This window comes from Talpa occidentalis, unplaced genomic scaffold (genome assembly GCF_014898055.3).
Source record: "Talpa occidentalis isolate TD23 unplaced genomic scaffold, MPIMG_talOcc4v2.1 talOcc4.11, whole genome shotgun sequence".
In the NCBI taxonomy this organism is placed as follows: domain Eukaryota; kingdom Metazoa; phylum Chordata; class Mammalia; order Eulipotyphla; family Talpidae; genus Talpa; species Talpa occidentalis.
This window is the reverse complement of record NW_023601104.1, coordinates 69,614,551-69,634,680: the sequence shown is the minus strand read 5'-3', so window position 1 is coordinate 69,634,680 and position 20,130 is coordinate 69,614,551. Positions and strand designations below refer to the sequence as shown.

The window sequence follows — 20,130 nt, the reverse complement described above, 5'->3', positions numbered from 1 at the left end:
CAGGGCCTGGGGAGGTGTCAGGAATTCATGGACTCATTTCATATTCCCCAACTTGGCTCCATTAAATGGAATTTAACTAGAGGACACTGAAGGAATCAAGGCATACCTGCCCTGAGAATGAGCAACGTAGCAGGTCTCTAAGGCTGCAGAGACGGTACCACTGCTGGGCAAAGCCACGAGCCACGAGATCTAATATGAAATGCAACAGATTTCAGGCCAGGTTTGCATAAGAATGTCCCATAAGGCCTCCTGCAAGCCAGGGAAAGATATATAAAAGATGTCAAAACCTCCTCTGTTACAGAAAGCACAGAAGTTAACAGGTAAGGCCGTGCAGTTCAACTACCTGAATGTCAGTTATACCACTGATAATCAGGGTGCCCTTGGAGAGTTTCCTGTACTTCATAAGGTTGTTACAGTGAGATAATCAAATGCCTGACAAGGGCCTCCCCGGTGGCGCAGCGGTTGAGCGCTGGGTTGCGAGGCTGCCCGCGGCCTCTGCGGCGCCGGTTCGATCCCCGGCTGCTCCCCGGCCACCAGAGGAGGGTCCCACATGGCACGCAGACCTCTCCTGCCGCCCACTGCTCCCCTCAGCAGTGTGCTTCGGTCCTTCTGCCTGCTCTGCTCCCCGCTCTGGCTCTGGTGAATTCTCTCACCCTCCCGCGCTTCTGACTGCACCCAGTAAATGTACAAAACAAACAAACAAATAAATAATTAAAAAAAAATACATGCAAATGCCTGACAAACATAAAGCTCTCCACAAATGTTAGTATCAATATCTTGTTAGACACTTGTAGTCCATCCCATTTGACCTGAAGGCAGGGGAATGGACTTTCTAGTTCATTCTCTGAGTGACTGAAATCTGAGGTCACTCCTGACCCTGAAACTCAGCTGGCTCTCCCTGCTATATTTGTTTCACCCTCCCAGGTTCCAATAGAAGGGGTTACCGATAGTATCAGGAAAATAATTTTTTGAACAGCAAAGATTTCTAAAACAATCTTAAAAACAAGAATACAAATCATGTATCTGCTTTAACAGAAAGGAGATAATGAATGCAAGATGAGGGGCATGAGGGAACCACCTCTGGAAACCCAGGTGAGGTGAGGTACTGCCTGTGTTACATCTAATGGGCTCTGTGACACACGAGGCTTGGAGAGTAAGTTTAAACTAACCCTGTGCACTTACAAGTATTGAGATAATAGGAACTAAATATACCTTGCAATGCATTAAAATGTAGGCAATGGCTAAAAAATATTTTTTCTGTTTTCAAAATATGTCTGATTCATAGGAAGAGGACTTGTTGTCTAAAGAAATCTGCCTAAAAAGTGTTTCTTTCAGGAGCAAAATAACACTATTTTTACCTAATAGTTGGATTAGACTGTTGGACAAACAAAATGACCTTCTCCTTTCATTCAATTTCAGACTAAAGGGCAAGAGAGAGTTAGCAGTTAGTGCTGGCAAGCCAAAAGGGGAGGCAGCCACGGCACAGCACATTTCCATCAATATCCCAGGGTGACAAGTCCTAAATGGAAAGAAGGCTTTTTATGGTTCTAGAGAACCCTGGGGACGAAGAGCAGAGAAAGAGAGTAGGACACAGAACAGAGTAGGTTTCATGGCCATGATGGACAACTTCACCTTGGGGGTTGCGCCAGTAAGGACCTTGGGGTTGAGAGATACACACTTGCATGTCTTTGTACTGGCTTTAACCACTGTCACTGGTAGAGTCTGACCTACTTACAAAGTCCAGTTGCCAAGCTTCTCCTTTCACACCTCTTCACACTAGCTGTGGTGCTGAGGCACCAACATTCCAGTGGCACCATCCACTCAGGGAGGTGGTAAGAGGGACCAGGGTGAGCAGGGAAGGAGAGAGACATTGGGGCTTTGACTTGGCATTGATAAGCCACTTTCCCATAGAGAAGACAGAGACAGATATTTAACCTGTAATGAGGCAGATAATACTTCACTGGGGGTGGGTGGGAAGCACACACAATGGATTTTTTTAATAGCTTTGGGGAAACCAATGATAATCTTCCCAAGTCCAAGTTATTTTACAGAATGGTATCACTACAGACTATTAGAGCAGTCCAGTTGCTTTAGCTGTTTCAGATTGGATCTGAGTGTAATTTACCAGGCAGAGCTGTAACTACAAAGCTGCACCCCTATAGCAAGGCCCCTGCATTCTCAGGACACAGGGGTCCAGACTGGTTTGGGCAGAGAGAGGGCAAAGAATGGTACAGTTTTTTGTACATGTTATAGCTTAATAGGTGGTAGGTATTACTGTAAGCACATGCTACATACTCTGGTGTTGCATCAGGCATTGACTTAACTGTTTCAGATTCTTTCTATCCCATTTTACAAATTAGGAAACTGAGGAACAGACTGAGCTATAACCATGGGAATGGTGGAGTTGGGAACTGAACCCAGGTCTGTCTGACACCAGATGTCTTTAGTCTGTCACTGAGCATTCCTCCTCTTGAGGTGAACATCTTCTCATTTGAATTCAGGGACAGTGTGCATGGCACTTGGGCTGACAGGCCAGGGGGAATCCTGGGACACCATCAGGACTTTATCTCAGGAGGATTGTAGAGTGCCTTGTGTGTTTTCTCACACTTCCTTTCCTGTCTCATGTGACATCCTTTTTCTGACTGTAAGGATGGAGAGATGGCTGAGGAGCGCGCCCAGAGCAGGTGCTCAGAGAAGGGAGAGTCTTGAAAAGAATCTGAGTAATCCTCCAGTCTTGGTTTTACTTCAACTGGGGTTCTTCATGTGGGAAAAGAAAAGATAGGAGGACACTGCTGACATTTTGAAATAGCTTAAGCGTTGTTGGCCAGAAGGATTAGATGGTTCCAAATGGGAGGAATAAGTTCAAGGAGACCCATGTAAGTATAAAGAAAATTAAATACGAGTTACCACTAAGTGAAAGATAGAAGGGGCCTTCTTGCAGGAACATGACTGTCTTAATGGAAATGTTTGAGGAAGAACATGAATACTGGTCATGGGTGACAGACTACCTGTCCCAGGGAAGGTAAGAGGGGAGACCCAAAGCCTCCATGGGCCATGCCAATAGCAAGAGTCTATAATTTTATGTTCTTTCTCTCTTTGGATTAAAATTCTGGGAGAATTTCAGTGCTCTTAACACTCCATCTTTCCTATGTGTTGTAACCATTACTGTGTCCATCTTAGTAGCTTTACTCAAGTTATTTAACAATGTTGGTTAAAGTAAGATATGAATCTCAGAGATGGAAGTCCAAGTACAGGCACTTATGCCAATGCTAACATTGTTAGTCAATATGCTTTTATTGCTGGCAAACCAATCTCAAGCAGCTCCAGTAACACCCAGTGCTACAGGGAAAGGTGGATCAAATCACTATTGCTACCCAACATACCAAGCTGCACAAGCTACTCTTCAGGTGCAATCCCCCAAAATGTAGCTATTGAAATTAAGTGACCACTTGCATAACATGGATTCCTTGAGGGTATTATACTAAGTGAGAGAAGTCCAACAGAGAAGACAAATACCATGCCATCACCTACACATGAAATCTTAAAACAAAAGTCAGGAAACAGACTGGTGGTTACTGGATGGGTACAAATTTCCAGTTCTAAGTCATGGGGCTCTAGGTGCAGCATGGGGTCCACAGGCAACAAGATCGTATCACAAATTTGGGAAACAGACATATTATGTATGGTGACCATTTCACACTGTATACAAAGGCAAAATCGTTGTTGAACACCTGAAACTAATGTACAGTGCTCTAGGCCAAGTGCACATCCAGGAGGATCACCCAGAGGCAGACGCCCCTGCGCCCTTAATTTCCTCCAGGCCAGTGACCCTGAACACACAAACCAAACCTGCACATCAACAGCTAAATACTATTGATCTTTAATGTGGGGAAGGACAAATGAGAACTGTGTCCTACTTCTGTTCACCATAATTTTTCCACTGTAAGACACAAAGCTCCTACTACACATATTGATTAGCAAACCTCCAACAGAGGAAGTTTCCATGCTTATTTTGCAGACCTCTGATATCCTTATCCTCTTTGCTGAGACTTGCAAATTAAAGAGGTATGTGATATTAATACTCTATTATTAAAAAAAAAAAAGAAAAACAGGGTCTTCCCAGTGGCGCAGTGGGTTGAGCAAAGCGCTGTGAAGTTGTCCGCAGCCTCTGCAGCACGGGTTTGATTCTCAGCCAGTCAAGGAGATGCCCACATGGTGCAGCAGAAACCTCTCTTGCCTCGCCTGCTGCTCCCCTCAGCAGTGTTTTCGGTCATCTGCCTGTTCTGCTCCCTGCTCTGTCTCTGGCGAATTCTCTTACCCTCCCGCACCTCTGGCCTATACCCCAGCTCTTGTATAAATAAATCTTTAAAACAAACAAAAAATCCTTCATATTTTTTAGCCACAAATAAGACATTAGAATCTCTAACCTTAGAAATCTTACAATCCAAGAGGAGAAAGGAAGTTGAGAACAATAACTTTAACAAAATAATATTAAAAACACCAAATATGAAGTCACTGAGGCAATCTACACTAGTGTTTTTGTTTTCTGCCAACACTAGTCCTGACCTGTCTGAGTATATGGTGCATTTCTGAAAGGAGTTAATTGTACTAGGAGCTTTAGTAAAAGACCGGGGGAGTAGCTCCATTACCTTATGTTGGAACTCCAGGCTGCATGTTAAGCATCCTTCTCCTTAAAGGATTTTTCAGTAACTTGAAAAATCAGCTCTAAGGGTCCAGGGTGGGTCCTCTGCAGTACCTGGAGTACCAGTTTATCCCCTACTTCTAACCTTTGGATGCGACTCAGTCCTGCTCCAATCAACTGCCTGCTGACAGTTGTAGGACCTACTCCTGGCTGAAAAGAGGCCTCAGAATTACCTGCTATTCCCCTTTTGTGTGTAGAAGAGGCAAATAGGCCTCCTGCAGAAAAGGCACAGATGATGAAATCTCATAGGTCTGATGAAAGACAAACCCCCACACATACACACTTCAATTTCCATAGTTTAGGAACAAAGGCATTCTGAGGCCAAGTTTACAATGGCTCCTGAGCTGACACAGGTGACTCAGGAGAACGTGCCACCTCCTCTCAGCATCTATTTAACCCAGTGACCTGTGTGAGCTCAGCGGCAAGGGTGCTGACTTCACCTGAGTCAGCACTGTGCCAGGTGATCTCTCACAGGAGATGATTTAGCACAAAGAAGCACTCACCTCGGAGAGAAGCCATCCCCTCCCTAAATTCTGTGGACTTGTGAGGTGTTTCCTCACAAGTATCCTGGAGATAGCTGAGGGCAAACTCTGCCGAAGGGCTAAGAAAATTGTTTTGTCATATCAGCATTTGGGGCTAATTTGGCGCCATCTTAGGAAATTTGGTCACATAGTGGCCAAGAGAAAATGCATTTATTACAAACCAAGTAAAAAATATTAAATATTTAAGGTTAGCGATGTGGGAAGCCTATTATGTGTTCTTTACACAAGTGTGTATCTCCATTTATCTTTTCTGGGTTAGCTTTCCTAATTTATTCTCGGGGCAGGTAGAGACGAGAAATGAGCTACAAATGGGCAAGTAGAAAAACAGTCCTTCCATGCGTGTTTTAGGTGCATACCATGGTTATTTATTTTTTTTTAATAGAGGCATGTTTTATTTATTTGTTTGTTTGTTTGTTTGTTTTATTTATACATGCATTGGGTACAGTCAGAAGCGCGGGAGGGTGAGAGAATTCACCAGAGCCAGAGCGGGGAGCAGAGCAGGCAGAAGGACCGAAGTACACTGCTAAGGGGAGCAGCGGGCGGCAGGAGAGGTCTGCGCACCATGCGGGACCCTCCTCCAGTGGCTGGGGAGCAGCCAGGGATCGAACCTGCGCCGCAGAGGCCGCGGGCAGCTTCGCAACCCAGCGCTCAACCGCTGCGCCACCGGGGAGGTCCGTACCATGGTTATTTTTAATTGTAAGGATCACTGGTTTAATGATTTAGGATTTTTTTTTTCAGGTAGAAGTCCTGGGCTAAAACTACATATGCTCCAACTCTCCCTCTTCCCGAGTCAGTACTCCCACAAGCAGTAAGTCCTCTATCTAAGTTCTATGGGATCTGTGGACATCCAACCCAAAGACCTCCACGTATGTAATTGTGGAAGTCAAGGTGATGATGTGAAGTGGTTGGGTAGAAAGTAACCCTGACTTAGGAGCCACACAGGGTAAGGTGTGGGCGTCCCTCCTGTTCAACCTCTCGCTTCCTGTAGAATGCTGGACAATGTGCCAAATTCAGGGGATTCACTAACACTATTTCTATCATCTGAAGCCCTTGGGTCTTTGACTATGTTCTAAATGGGTAGCCTGTTTCTACGTGTATGGAATCATGATTTAGAAGGAAGAAGGAATTCAGAAGCCATCTTCCTTTTGAAGAAAATAAAAAAGGGCAAGTAAAATATCGAGGAGACCCTCATGTTCACTGTGGCATTATATGCAATAGCCAAGAGTTGGAAAGAACCTAAATGCCCAAGAACAAATGACCTCATAAAGATGTGTGTGTGTGCACATGCATGCATGTGTGTGCACACACATGATGGAATACTAATCAGTTATTTTTTATAAACCCCACCATTTGCAATGTGAATCGACAGAGTATTATGCTTAGTAAAATAATTCAGATGGAAAAAGACAAACACCTTATCATTTCAGTTATGTAACACATAAAGAAACAAATGAATAAAACAAAAATAAGCTTTTACACTATAGGACCAAGTTAGTGGTTACCAGAAGGGAGAAGAGATGTGGTTTGGGTAAGAAGGGCCAATCGTATGGTGAAGGATGGATTAGAATTCTAGTGGGGAACACAATGCATTATAGACATATGTTGATTTATAATAATGCACACCTGGAACTTATGTAATATAATGTTACTTCAATTAAAAACACACTCTCTCTCTCTCTCTCTCTCGGCCTTGACCATAAAAAAGTCCAGCAGGCACCAGCTCCCAGGATTGGTGTTCTGACCTATGTTCCAAAGAAAAGATGATCAGGAAATCGCAGGAAGTCAAGTAGGGGTGACCCACCATGTGAAGCGGTGGTGAGAGCGGATGTGAAGGGCTGGCCCAGAAATCTCAGCCTTTCCTGCATCTCTGGCGGGAAAGGGCAGAACCAGTCTGGTGGGAAAAATCACTCAGGGTCACAAAGGCAGCAGTTTGGGGGCAGAACTCACCAATGAGAAATCTTTCCTTTTCTGTTCTGTTAAAATACCCTTCTTGGGGCCTCCTCGGTGGCACAGCAGTTGAGCCCTGGGTTGCAAAGCTGCCCGCAGCCTCTGCAGTGCCGGTTCGATCCCCGGCCACCAGGTGAGGGTCCCACATGGTACGCAGACCTCTCCTACTGCCTGCTGCTCCCCTCAGCAGTGTATTTCATCACTCTGCCTGTTCTGTTCCCTGCTCTGGCTCTGGTGAATCCTCTCACCCTCCTGCGCTTCTGACTGTACCCAGGGCTTGTATAAATAAACAAATAAATAAATCTTTAAAGTTATTGTGTTTTTAAAAAAATACCCTTCTTGGGGGTAAACTTAAGTCCGCAACTTAGAAGTTGGGGGACATTTCTTGAGAAGGTAAGGAGACTGTTCATGGATGTTTCGCGCCACAAAACCCTAGAAAAAGTCCTGATGGCTGTCATTTTAAAGTAATGTACCTCACCTTGACCTGGAATGGTACACCAAGATGAAAACTTAATTGTCATTAAAACGTTTTCTGCTAACTCCTGGCACACACTCCTCAAGGCCTTAGTTGTCAGCCCTAGACCATTTGTTCCTTCTTAGAACCACTCAAAAGGTACTGCAGGCACCAGTAAGTTACACTGCTTAACCACTGGCCTATTTCACCTCAAGTAAAACGTGCAGATTCAGATGTTCACACTGAAATCATCCCTTCCTAACCCTCTCACTGGCTCTTCTTCCACTGCTGCCCCTTAAACACTGAGGTGCCCAGATCCCACCCCCTATCTTCCTTTCACCCTCATCCCTACTCCCATTCTCACTCTCATGCGACAGCGAGCATCTCTAACCTCTCTCCTGAATTCCACACCCATGAAGTCAACTGCAAGGCATACACTACTTTCTGAATGTCTCCCTGACCCTTCAAAGTTCACACACCCTAAAATCATCCTTTGCTGCATATCTCACACTCTAATAGTACAGAAATGGTAACTGCAGCTCTTTGCAAATGCACATTTCTTGTCACCTCTGAAGCTCTATACAAGCTATTTCCTCTGCCTAAATACTCTTCTCCCCTTTGTCGACCCTTTGTTGTTCCTTCATGCCCAGCTTAAATGCCACTTCTTCCGTCTTGTCCTTTTGTTTCCTTCCCTGTCCTTGGCCCTTGAGAGGGTCATTCATTCCTCCTTGACAGTGAGCTAAGTGTTCATTTACATGTTCCTTTCCCACCCTGAATAACACAAGAGTCCTCATCTTTTCATCTTTGTATCTGGGACACTTAGCACAGGTCAAGCAAAGGGAAAGCATCTGACAAGTATTTGCTGAGTTGAACTGTAAAGGAATTTTAATTTCCTCATCTATCAGTTTCTCCTTCCAGCATCACAGATGCATCTTTGGTGAATAATAATTATTTCTGATATTGTGACATTATTCAAATAAGCAATTTTTAAAAATAACATGAAAACTGATTATCATAATCATGTTTTTTTAAATCTTACTAAGCATCCTTATCTTTTTTTTTTAAGATTTATTTATTTATTTATATAAGCACTGGGTACAATCAGAAGCGTGGATGGGTGAGAGAATTCACCAGACAGAGCGGGGAACAGAACAGGCAGATTGACGAAATACACTGCTGATGGGAGCAGTGGACATGGCAGGAGAGGTCTGCGCGCCATGTGGGACCCTCGCTGGTGGCCGGGGATCAAACTGGAGCTGCAGAGACTGTGGGCAGCTTCGCAGCCCAGCGTTCAACCACTGCACCACCGGGGAGGCCCCATAATCATATCTTATGTTACTTGATTTATGCTGCTATGTGGGTAGGAAATATATAGCACTCTGGTGTGCCCTCCCATTGCTGGTGTTTCTGTCACATCAGAATAATTTGGATGCTAAAAATGTGGGGTTCTGAGGGTAAAAGTCACTTGTTAATGGGAAGTAGGAGAAAAATGGGGAAAGGCAAGATGTTGTCTAGCTCAGAGCCCTAAACTGGGAGTCAGGAAAATCTGTATTTTGTTCCCAGGGTTTCTGTTTTCTGATTTTGTTTTTTAATTGTGATATAAGATAGAGAACATAAAATTTATCTTAGCCATTTTTAAGGGTCCAGTTCAATGACAATAAATACATTCAGGTGTCTGTGCAGCTGTCCCCACCAGCTATATCCAGAACATTTCTCGTTTTCCAAAACCAACCCCATACCCCTTACACACCCTCTTTCCCCCAGCCTCTGAAAACCACCATTTTACTTTTTGTTCCTATGAATTTGACTATTCTAGATATCTCATCTAAGTGGAATCATACATGTGAACTTTTGTGTTTGGCTTATTTCATTATACATGTTTTTAGGCTCATCCATATTGTAACATGTATCAGAATTTCCTTTCTATTAAGCCCAGTAGTATTCCATTATAGATACATGCCATATTTTCTTTATCTATTATCTGTTGATGGATACTTCCACCCTTTCCATATTATGAATAATGTTGCTATGGACCTTGGCATACAAACATCTGTATTCAAGTCACTGCTTTAGATTCTTTTGGATACATATCCAGAAAAGGAGTTTCTGGATCACATGGTGGTATCATTTTCCTCAAATTTTTTACCATATTATTTCCCAGATTTTATATGCCCACAAGTAATATACAAGGATTCTAATTTGTTTGTTTAAGAAAGGTGCTAAATGGGCCTCCCCCGGTGGCGCAGCAGTTGAGCGCTGGGCTGCGAAGCTGCCCATAACCTCTGTACCGCCAGTTCGATCCCCGGCCACCGGCGAGGGTCCCACATGGCATGCAGACCTCTCCTGCTGCGCACACTGCTCCCCTCAGCAGTGTATTTTGTTGGTCTGCCTGTTCTGTATCCCACTCTGGCTCTGGTGAATTATCTCACCCTCCCGTGCTTCTGACCATACCTAGTGCATGTATAAATAAATAAATAAATCTTTTAAAAAAAAAGAAAGGTGCTAAATGGCCTTTAGTGAGTCATAATTTCTTTGGGCCTCAGTTTCCTTACCTATAAAATGAAAATATTGTAATGGATAATCTTTAAGGTTTCTTCCAGCAATAAATTATTATATTGGTCTAATTAAATCAAACTGCAATTAGAGCTGGAAAGGAGTCAGCAAAATCAGTTGGGGCAAATCTAGGTGAGCACACTTCCTTTCCAGAAGTTAAGAAACGTCAGGACACAAATCCACAGACAAGTCCTTCCCCTGATTTCTTGTTCACAAATTAAAAAAGCCATATTCTTCATTTCTTCAGTCTAAAATTTTCTACTAAATATACAAAATGTTCTTATGAAAACATGCTAGACAAGAGACATTTGGTAGAATTCAAATGTACTTCACTTTAATTCTATATGAAATTAGTGTTTCCTCACTATCAGGAGATAATTGGCACTTGAACTTGAGAATCAAGTTATGTTTTATGTTTTCTGTTGCCTAAGAAGGCTTTCTATGATTATCTCTCTTTTTGTGATGTGGAGAACTGTCAGGGACAATCGTGCCTTTAGCCCTAGTACACAGAGATCCACAGATAAAATGTTCGTGAAATGGCACTGACTGTATGACTAGAGATTTCTACAGAGAGAAATCTTTCACCAAAACCTACTCAAATTTAGTGTTTTTGTCTCAAGACACAGAAAAGGATAGGACTCAGAGAAAGTAATTCTTAACCCTAGAAACTATCCAACAGAAAGTGTATTATTCTGATTTTCCCTTCTTGAAGAGCTGAACTTTTGTTTATTTCTATCCCCCCTGCACATACAATAGGTGATAACATATGATTTTCAAATTCAACCAGTATGGTTACAAATTACATGGGCTTTCTTCTTTTCAACATAAAAGCATCAAATTCATGTTTCTTCCTCACTTCAAATAAGGCTTCTAGCAATATGCCTTAAATGCATGCCAAAAAGATTTTTCAACATCATACACTACCACACTACACCTGCTATCTGGTTTGTAGAAGGGTAACATGAAGCAAAAGAATTCAGCAGAGGCTTGGGAGATCTCCCTCCTCCTCTCCCAGCACAAAGGGAAAGGCCCTTCCTCCTGATTCTTTGACATCACTGATAGCAATGCAATATGGTAACAAGCTGAGAACAGTGTTTACCAACACCCTGGTGTCTCCTAACTGTATGAAGCAGTCATATCATTTCACATATATTAAAGCCACAAGTGCTAGAAATAAAGTAAGTCCTCACCTAACATCTATGACATGTTCCTGGCAACTAAAATGCCAGCAAACACACAAGAAGACCAAGGTGGTTTACTGGAAGTCAAAAGCTGGCTGGATAAGCCAACTGACGGATTTCAGAGGAGGCAAAGTAAGAAGTGCTTTGTGCATCTGATTAACTTTATATAAAACATCACAATGTATAATGAAAAAACCAGGTCTTTGAATAATATTTCCGTCAATGTCAGTCATGACTTTTTTCCCTCATCAATATTCTAATAAAACAATGTTGAATGAACTGATGTAATGTGAGCACCTACTGTGTTTGGTATTTGGCAAAGAAAGCTTTGAATTGCTATCACAATTGGTTCCAGAAATAACCATTGTGCAAGAGAAGAAAATTGCCCAAGAGAACGCTTATTCTTTGATTTTACAGATTAAAACACAAATTTCTGATAGGGCTATGAGCTACGTGGTGGGAGCAAATACAAGAAGCCCTAGAGGGTTTACAGGAGGTTAAGAGGCGGCTGGATAAGCCAAACTTACGGATTTCAGGATGTCGGTGGCATCTTCGTGGAGCCATGTGGGGTAGACCACCTCATCGTTCAGGATGGCCTCAAAGAGGTCATCTTCATTCTCGGCCTCAAAGGGTGCATGGCCACACAGCATCTCATACAGCAGCACACCCATTGCCCACCAGTCCACTGCCGGCCCGTAGAGCATCTCCTGGAGGATCTGTGCAGTGGAGGCAAAGTGAGAAGTGCTCTGAGTATCTGATTAACGAACGTGTCCTAGGGACTAAGGAAAATGATGGGTCAGGGAATAAAATTTTGAAAAAAGGAATTTTCTGTGCTAGCTTGGGTATCCCATTCCATTTCTAAAGCGTGGTCTCTTTTCCCTGTGATCAACCCAGAGGCCTTCTACAGCCTGCTTAGGTCAAACTAATGGCCTGCGCAGATCCCAAAGAGAAGGGCTTCTGCAATTACATCCATGCAGACGAGAGAGGTGGTTGGACTCGCTCATTTGTGAGCAGAGACAAAGAGGAAAAGAAATTAAGCCTTATTCAGGACAGAAACCTAAGGGAACTGCAAAGTTTACAAAAAGTTTTAACTCAAATTCTTATTTAGTGGAACCTAGGACATTTCCAGCCAGCAATCACCCAATGAGTCATAAAGGAGTTTGGTGGTGTCAGCTTTCAACGCCATGCACATAGCTGCCACATGAGAAAGCAGCCCGTGGCAGCTCTGATTGGGGTTACTGAAGAACTGGGGTTTCCAAGGCAGCTCCAGTGGGGGCGCTCACCTCTGGAGCAATGTAGTCGGGCGTGCCGCAGAAGGTTGCTGTGGTGATTCCATTACAGATCCCTTCCTTGCACATTCCAAAGTCGGCCAGTTTACAGTGACCCTCGTGGTCCAGCAGTACATTGTCCAGTTTCAGATCCCTGGAAGAAAGAAAAAGCAGCGCATGGCAGGGCAGCCCAGCCCTCCCCCAGACAGGCTGGCCCACAGGTAGGTGATCAGACCACGGGGTATGCACACACTTCAGAAGAAACAGACTTATGGTTATTCAGATGAAAAATTTAGATTGACTCTTTAAAATTTGCCTCATGGCTCCCAGATGATGGTTCCATCCAAATGGGTTAACCACGTATACGCGTGTCGGCTGTCCTTCAGCTACTGAGGGTCCAGGCGTGGGCCCATAAAGCCTACCCCCATGTCCACTATCCTCCATCCTGCCATCTCTCTCTGCCCACTGGAATTCAGTTTGTAGATATCGATGAAGTAAATAGTCACTGTGTGCCAGGGACTGTGATAGGAGCAAGACTACAAATGGTCTTTATCCTCAAGGAACTCATAGTGTAACTGGGAGGTGAATATTCACTAGACTATATGCTCCATGAAGGCAAGATCATGTTGATTTGTTTGCCATTGTGGCTAGCATAGAGCAATTAATAAATGTTCAAAATAGACACACACACACACACACACACACACCACCCCCCACCCACCCCCGGGAAGGGAGGGGAGAGAGAGAGAACCATTAATTCCTTCCAGTGGGAGGAGACAGAAAAGGTTCTACAGTAGAAGTAGAAATTGAGCCGGTTCTTAAAACATGAGTCAGTCTTCCAGACGGGGAAGGAATATGAGAAGGTCACCGTGGGCAGATGGCACATAGAGGCAGGGATAGTGATGTGATGTGCAGATGAGCTCAGGACCCCCATGTGGTGCAGCAAGGCTAGAGAAGGGGACCAGCATGGGAACAGTGGGACCATCAAAAATGTCAGGGCTAGAAAGGAACTGAAGGTACCACGCTAAGGAATTTTGGTATTTAGATATCAGGCAAAGGGAACCCACTGAAGCTCTCTAATGAAGGGAGTAGCAGGTTCCCAGCTAGACAGAAAAGATCAAGTAGGGGCAGCTGAAACTGCCCAGGGATGTTTCACACCTGAAGTAGGACAGTGACAAATGGAATGAAAAATAAGGGGCCAGTTGGCAGCTCTTTGGTGAAGACACAGGGGATAACAAGGCTGGGGGCTCATTTAGAGAGGGAGATAAAGAGCAAGCAGGTCGATGAGTCCTGGGTTTCTGTCATAAATTTAGTGAGTCAGCGGGGACATTAATAACCAGGACAAGAGAAAACAGGAGGAAGAACAGGTCTTATTTGGGTGCATCCCAGGTACATAGAAACTTCAGGAAGCCCAGGGAACCATGGTGAGACCAAACAAAGTATCTGCCATCACTCCTTTAACCCCTAGGAGCAGAATTCACTGAAGGAAACAATCTCCAGAAGCAGAGCTCTTTGGTAAAGACCTCAGTGTAGGCAAGATGATCAGAAAATGATAAAACTGTCTGCCCAAATAAAAGGCAGTGCTCTCCTAAAACACACCCTTCCCCAAACAGGCTTCTAGCACCTGCTTCTGCCATATCTGGGTATGGCTACAGAGACTGTCAACAGGGCAGGCTGGGGAGAGTCCTGTGCACAGACATGCTGGCCGGCCAGCCAGACTCAGCCTGGAGAAGACAGAGATGCAGCCTTGGGAGGGAAGCTTTCATGCTCTGCTTTCTCAGGAATGAGGTGCTCAAAGGCAAATTACACGGGCTTGTCATGAGGAGTTGCTGCAGTTGGCTGCAGTGTGTTAGGCTCCATGGTGTGGCCTTCTCCAGCACATGGGGCTTTGCTGCTGAGAGTGATGGTGGCCCCTCACCATGGCATCTTCACCGAGGCTGCTGTCCTGGGGTGTCACACCCACAGTGGCCTGTGTCGGGGTTCTCATAACCCTGCTCTGAGAATAGAGATCTGTTGGCCTGCTAGTCCCAGTCTGGTCTCTGTCCAGCCCAGGATCCAGAAGAGGGAGGTGATGACAGAACTGGCGTGGCCAGTTTCCACACCGTGCCCTGTGAGTTGATACAGCCTGGCCACACAGGTCTTACAGAAAGTGGTCACTGGAAGACATCCAGGAATGAAAACAAAGTCCTGTTTTCCAGGAATCCCAGATAAGTGACGCTAACGCACCACTTTCCTTGGCACAGATCAATGGGACTCAGCACAGAGCTTCTGTGGGTTCTGGTGCTCCAGGAGTCTCTCCCTGTCCAAGGTGAAGGTGTGCTGAATACCTGTGCAACCACTACAGAAAAGCAAGCCTTTTCCATCTCTGAACCAAACCCAGCTTACCCCTCAACCACCTCCACCCTTCTCCACGCAGAAGCCTATTTCCCGCACAAGCCACAATCTGCTGTTTTCAAAGGGCCACGGTGCATGCAAACTGTTTCCTCTGCCACTGCCCCCACTATTCACACAGCATTTAACCCACAGGAGCACACAGTGGGGGGTGAGGAGGAGGTGGCCATGGACACTGGAAGGAGACATTGCCAGGGACTCAGTCTCTCACAGTTCCTCCAGACTTGGTTGCACCCCCGGGGGGCCCTATCAGTGCCTATTTGTTTGGCTCCTCTGGGACTGACAGCAAAGGGGAAAGGCTGCAGCCAAGGCTACAGATGGGAGTCTACAGCCCAGGAAAGAGCAGGGCTCTGGGGAATCGGAACCAGGGGGGGCTGGCTTTCTCAGCATAAGGTCTAGCCCAGTGTCAGGCCTGCATGGACCTGTGCCCACAGCACTCTGGTGCTCACATTTCCAAACAAGGTTATGGGATATTTGAATTCTCCTGAAGCCGTTATGCCTGCAAAGTGCCCAGAAAGGATTTTCGTGGGTAACAGAAACAAGTACTAACAGAAACCCACAACAGTCTAAAGAGCTGACCTGTGATTGCTCAAGTTTGTGACTAATATGCTAGGGAAGTTTTGATTGTTTATTACTCAGGTCCTGTCACAGGCAGCAAGAATTGTTCCAGAAGAGAAAAGTGCTTTGCTGTCAGTTTTGCAATTCACCCATCCCAATGCCCTCTGCGCAGAGTAGTCTTGGAATGCAGCCCAGGGCTCAGAGACAGACCTGTGCAGCACAGGGGATGCCCAAGGGCACAGAGGCAGGTTTTACACCTCAACCCGGACTTTTCAGTCTAATTTTAGGCATTCTCAGAAGCCCCAAAGGAAATGCTGGTTTACACCAGGTGCTATCTAATAGGACAAAATTCTCAAATTAGGTTCCCAAAGGGGTTCAATTAAGAGCATGATAAAATCCTGGCTATCAATTCTGTTCTCAGCCCACACACCTCCTGCCTCCACTGAGAAGTCTGTTCTGATGCTCCCAAGAGTCAACTCTGCCCCTATAGCACCAAGTTCATACCTCAATGAGCTACAGCACACCCTGTACTATACTCCAGAAGGTTCCGTCTATTTACCTGTCTCTCCTGCTTATCTGGGGCTGAGTCTTACTCCTCTATAGTTCCAGGTTGATCCTAGTAGAAGAGGCTGGTCAAAGAACTCAACAGAAGCATTTCAGATGGACAACAGTGAGCTATTCTGGCCAATTCAGGGCTTGTCTTATTTTTAGGGGAAAGAAATAAGTTTCATAAACCTCATTGGGACTCTTGTTCCAAAGTAATTAAACTTATAAAAAGTCATGTGCCTTATCCTGTACTGACAGATTCCAGAGGGAAAAGGAGAATTCTGAAATAAATATATGTTCAAATTCCTCGCTTTAGTGAAGCTGCAGGAGAAAACTGATTTTTGAGGGGCATTTATAAAACAGAGATGGCCCAAGCATAATATTCTCTACTGGCTGGCATCCAGTTGGTAAAGCAGAACATTGAGAGAATTTGCCAAACATATCCAAAGGTCATAGAGCCATTTATGGCCCTGGTCAGCTTCCACTTTAAGGGCAAATCATTATATCTATTTAAAAAATAATCAAAAGCAAAAAAATTCACCTATGACTCCTGACTCTAATTTGAAATACACAGTAGTCAGTTTTTAGCTTTAGAGTCCCTTAGCCTCCTATGCCAACATGTAACTCAGCAGCCAAACTTAACAAGGCCACACAAATGAAGATTACAAGTTCATACAGGGTAGAAGCTTAGAACCCAAAATGCCAAATACACAATTACAGGCTCATCATTCATTAGCTCACTTAGTATTTAATAGCTATGCCTTTGTCATGCAAGCATAGGAGGGTAGACAAGAATTATTTTATCCTTTCTAGGTGCCTGAAAGGTACATTGTTCTTGCTGGGTAATCAGGGTTACTTAAAATGCCCAACAGTAGTTTCAGAAATGATTCCCAAGAGGTTGAAGACAAAGGAAATTCAGAAATTGTATTTATTTAGTTTCTACAATGAGCTATTCTGAGAGTAATGAAATAGAATGGCATGAGTCGTACTGCTTAGATCACTAGAATCAGTTACTCTTCCAAAAAAATAAAAATTGTTGACAGCCCACTTCTTAAACAAGAACTAATTGAAGAAGCTGTTCAGTAGTCATTTACAGTGTATTTTAAAAACATTTTACCATGGAACATTTTAAAGATAGACAAAAGCAAAGCGACTACTCTAACCCACAGTGATCATGCAGCACCAGCAGTTATCCACACAGACCCCAGCTTCTTCCACTTAGATATATACTCCTTCGGATCCATCTATTCCACACATTTTAGAGCAAATCCAAGATGTAAAATCATCTCTATAAATACCTTAATATCTGAATCCAAAAGACAATTATTTAAAAAAAAGACAATTATTTGATATTAGTTATCAGAAAATACATACAGTCAATCCACTATTGTTAAGTATAGTGATTTTTATCTGTTTGGTCAACTGGGGGGTTAAGTGTGTGTGTGCCTCTCCAAACAAACTAAAAGAAGCTTCACAGTGTCACTAGTAGCTAACATACATTGAACATTAACCAGATGATAAGTGCTTTATCCATATATGTACATTTTATTATTATTGTTAAGGTAACATTGGTTTACAACACTGTATATGATTCAGAAATATAGGATCCCGCCTATTCAGATGTATGCTACCACACCACACCCACCACAAAGACTAACCAAGTAATACATAACAATGGAGTAACATGCAGATGCCTTTTTTATACTTATATTTATTCATATTTTATCCTCAAAACTACCCCGTGAAGCAGGATCTAGTTTAAGATCATACAGTTATTTAGCCAGGGGTAAAGTCTAGATCTGAACTCAGCCAGCTCACCTTCCTCCAAGACCCAAGCATATAACCACTGTAGTAGGCACATGCTCTTCTATGTAGTAGTGGGGTATCACTGGCTAATCTTCCTGGAAAGATTGCGGATAACTTCACCAATCAAAACAAGAACCATCTGAGAGAATCAATAAATTTTTGTGCAAATCATTCTGAAATTCATAATCAAAATTCTGCAAACAAGTTATTTTTTGTTTTGGTATTTAGCTTCTGCATGGAGAAGGGGTTTTTATACAGTCTTTGAAGGTAGAGTAGTAGGGAATGCACAGCAAGTTTCTCTCTAGGGGCTGAATATTTAGAAGATACTGTCCTCTAAAGAGGACAAGAGAGGTTGGCCTTTGGGCAAGTGCTAATAGGTGGCATTTGCTAGAGAGTGAATTTAGAGTATGATCTTCATTTCAAAACAAAGCCATTTAGGACTAGTTTTTGTTTTGAATATCTGGATTTATGTTAACCTGAATTTTTTTTCCAAGCAAGACTACTTGTGTCAAACTAGTAAAAGACTTTAGAAAAGTCACTGAAACAGCAATAGTCTAAACTTGAGCTTTATCATGAGTTACATGGCAGTGCCATTCATGTATAATCTAATGCAAGACATTCATTCATTCACCCACCCGATGAATCTCTGAGTACCATCCATGAGCCAGGCAATATATAAGAAGCTCAGCACACTGAAAGAGATGGGAGAAAGTCGGAGACTAATAAAGCAGGGAACAGTGAGGATTTCAGTTTTGGCCTAAGAGGAAAGAGAAACCAATGAAAAGTCTTACACAGGAGAGGAAGGTATTATTTTGTGATTTTACAACAGGGCTGCAGCTACAACATGCGTAATCGATCAGAAGGGATGACAAAGAACATGAAGAGACCAGTTGGAAAGCTTTTGGAGTATCCAGAAAAGAAATGATGGTGGCCTGGACTACCATGGGGCAGTAAGGTAAAAGAACTATTATGGGGAAAAGGAAATGGGATTTTGTAATGGAAGGCTATGGAGGGTAAAAGACAAGGTATTTTTGTGTTCTGGCTCACACATTTATCTTGGAAATATTGTTCTATTTTTTAGACATCCATGTTGAGATGTTTTATAGCTGAATATACATGGTTAGAACTCAGTGGAAAGGCTGGGCTGAAAAAATAAATTTGGGAGTCATTAGCTAGGCATGGACAAGTTCACGTGGAGAGAGGGAATGGAATAAATGACAAGAGGTCTTGGGACTAAGCTTTGGGAAGGGCATCCTGGGGATAAGATCTCTGCTCTTTTTTTATACTCAGACCATGAAAATTAGCAATAAATTTTACCAAGGTGGTAACATAGCTGAGTTACCTGGACTCGATTTTTTTGCCTCCACATGAGACACCTATAGTCTCAGTAAGGTTTAAAAGAATTCAAAAAACAATATTTTACATCCAAAATATTCCAATGAATTCTTTCTAGGTCAAATGCTCAAATTCTGCTAGATGTGAAACTCTGGTGCAAACTTATTTGATTTTACAAAGGTGTGATGATATATTACATATAACAGCAAAAATGGAAAACAAGTTACTTATTAATAGGGGAATTGCTAAGCAAATTATGGAATATCCATGATAATTTTAAGAAAGCTGCTAGAATTTTATGAAGGACAGGAAAATGTTAATGATAGAACTTTTATGTCTTTTGAAAAGTATTTCTTTTCTGAATATGAAAGTATTATTTCCATCATATAAAGTTCAATCATTCCTGAAAAAATTCACTGCCACACTAACATGGTATTATGAGGTAACTTACTTTTCTCACTCAAATAATTTGGACAAATTTCTCCCACTTGTTGATCTGCCTCATTCTCTGTGATAGGTACATAAATTTCCATCATAAAGTTGTAGCTAATTTAACTAGCTCCTCCATAAACATTTAGATTGTTTTTAACTTATTGCATCTTCAAACAATGGAATAGCATTTGCACATTTGGAGTTTTAGGATAAATTTTTAGTAGTGGAAGTGCGATGTTTAAGGCTGCACATGTTCAAAAACAGATGTTGTATAACTGCTCCCCCAAAAGGCTGCATTAATTATACTAGCAATAGTGTACAACAGTGTCTACTGGCTCCCTTAATTATCCTCATGTCCTTGCCGATCACTAGAGAAAAGTGATCTCATTGCTTTAACTTCACTTCTTTACCATAG

General features: G+C 43.1%; 2 protein-coding genes across 2 annotated transcripts in view; both read right to left on the bottom strand.

Moving 5' to 3' along the window:
• The window catches only part of HIF1A (hypoxia inducible factor 1 subunit alpha), a 203,761-nt gene extending 191,818 nt beyond the window's left edge, over positions 1–11,943 (bottom strand). The window contains exon 1 of the mRNA XM_054690902.1: positions 11,907–11,943. Coding sequence (XP_054546877.1) covers positions 11,907–11,943 — 37 coding nt within the window. The remainder of the gene's footprint in view (positions 1–11,906) is intronic.
• PRKCH (protein kinase C eta) overlaps positions 1–20,130 on the bottom strand; it is a 205,355-nt gene that overhangs the window by 9,552 nt on the left and 175,673 nt on the right. Inside the window, exons 11-12 of the mRNA XM_037503471.2 lie at positions 12,663–12,801; positions 11,907–12,095 (exon numbers count right to left, since the gene is read on the bottom strand). Coding sequence (XP_037359368.2) covers positions 11,907–12,095; positions 12,663–12,801 — 328 coding nt within the window. The remainder of the gene's footprint in view (positions 1–11,906; positions 12,096–12,662; positions 12,802–20,130) is intronic.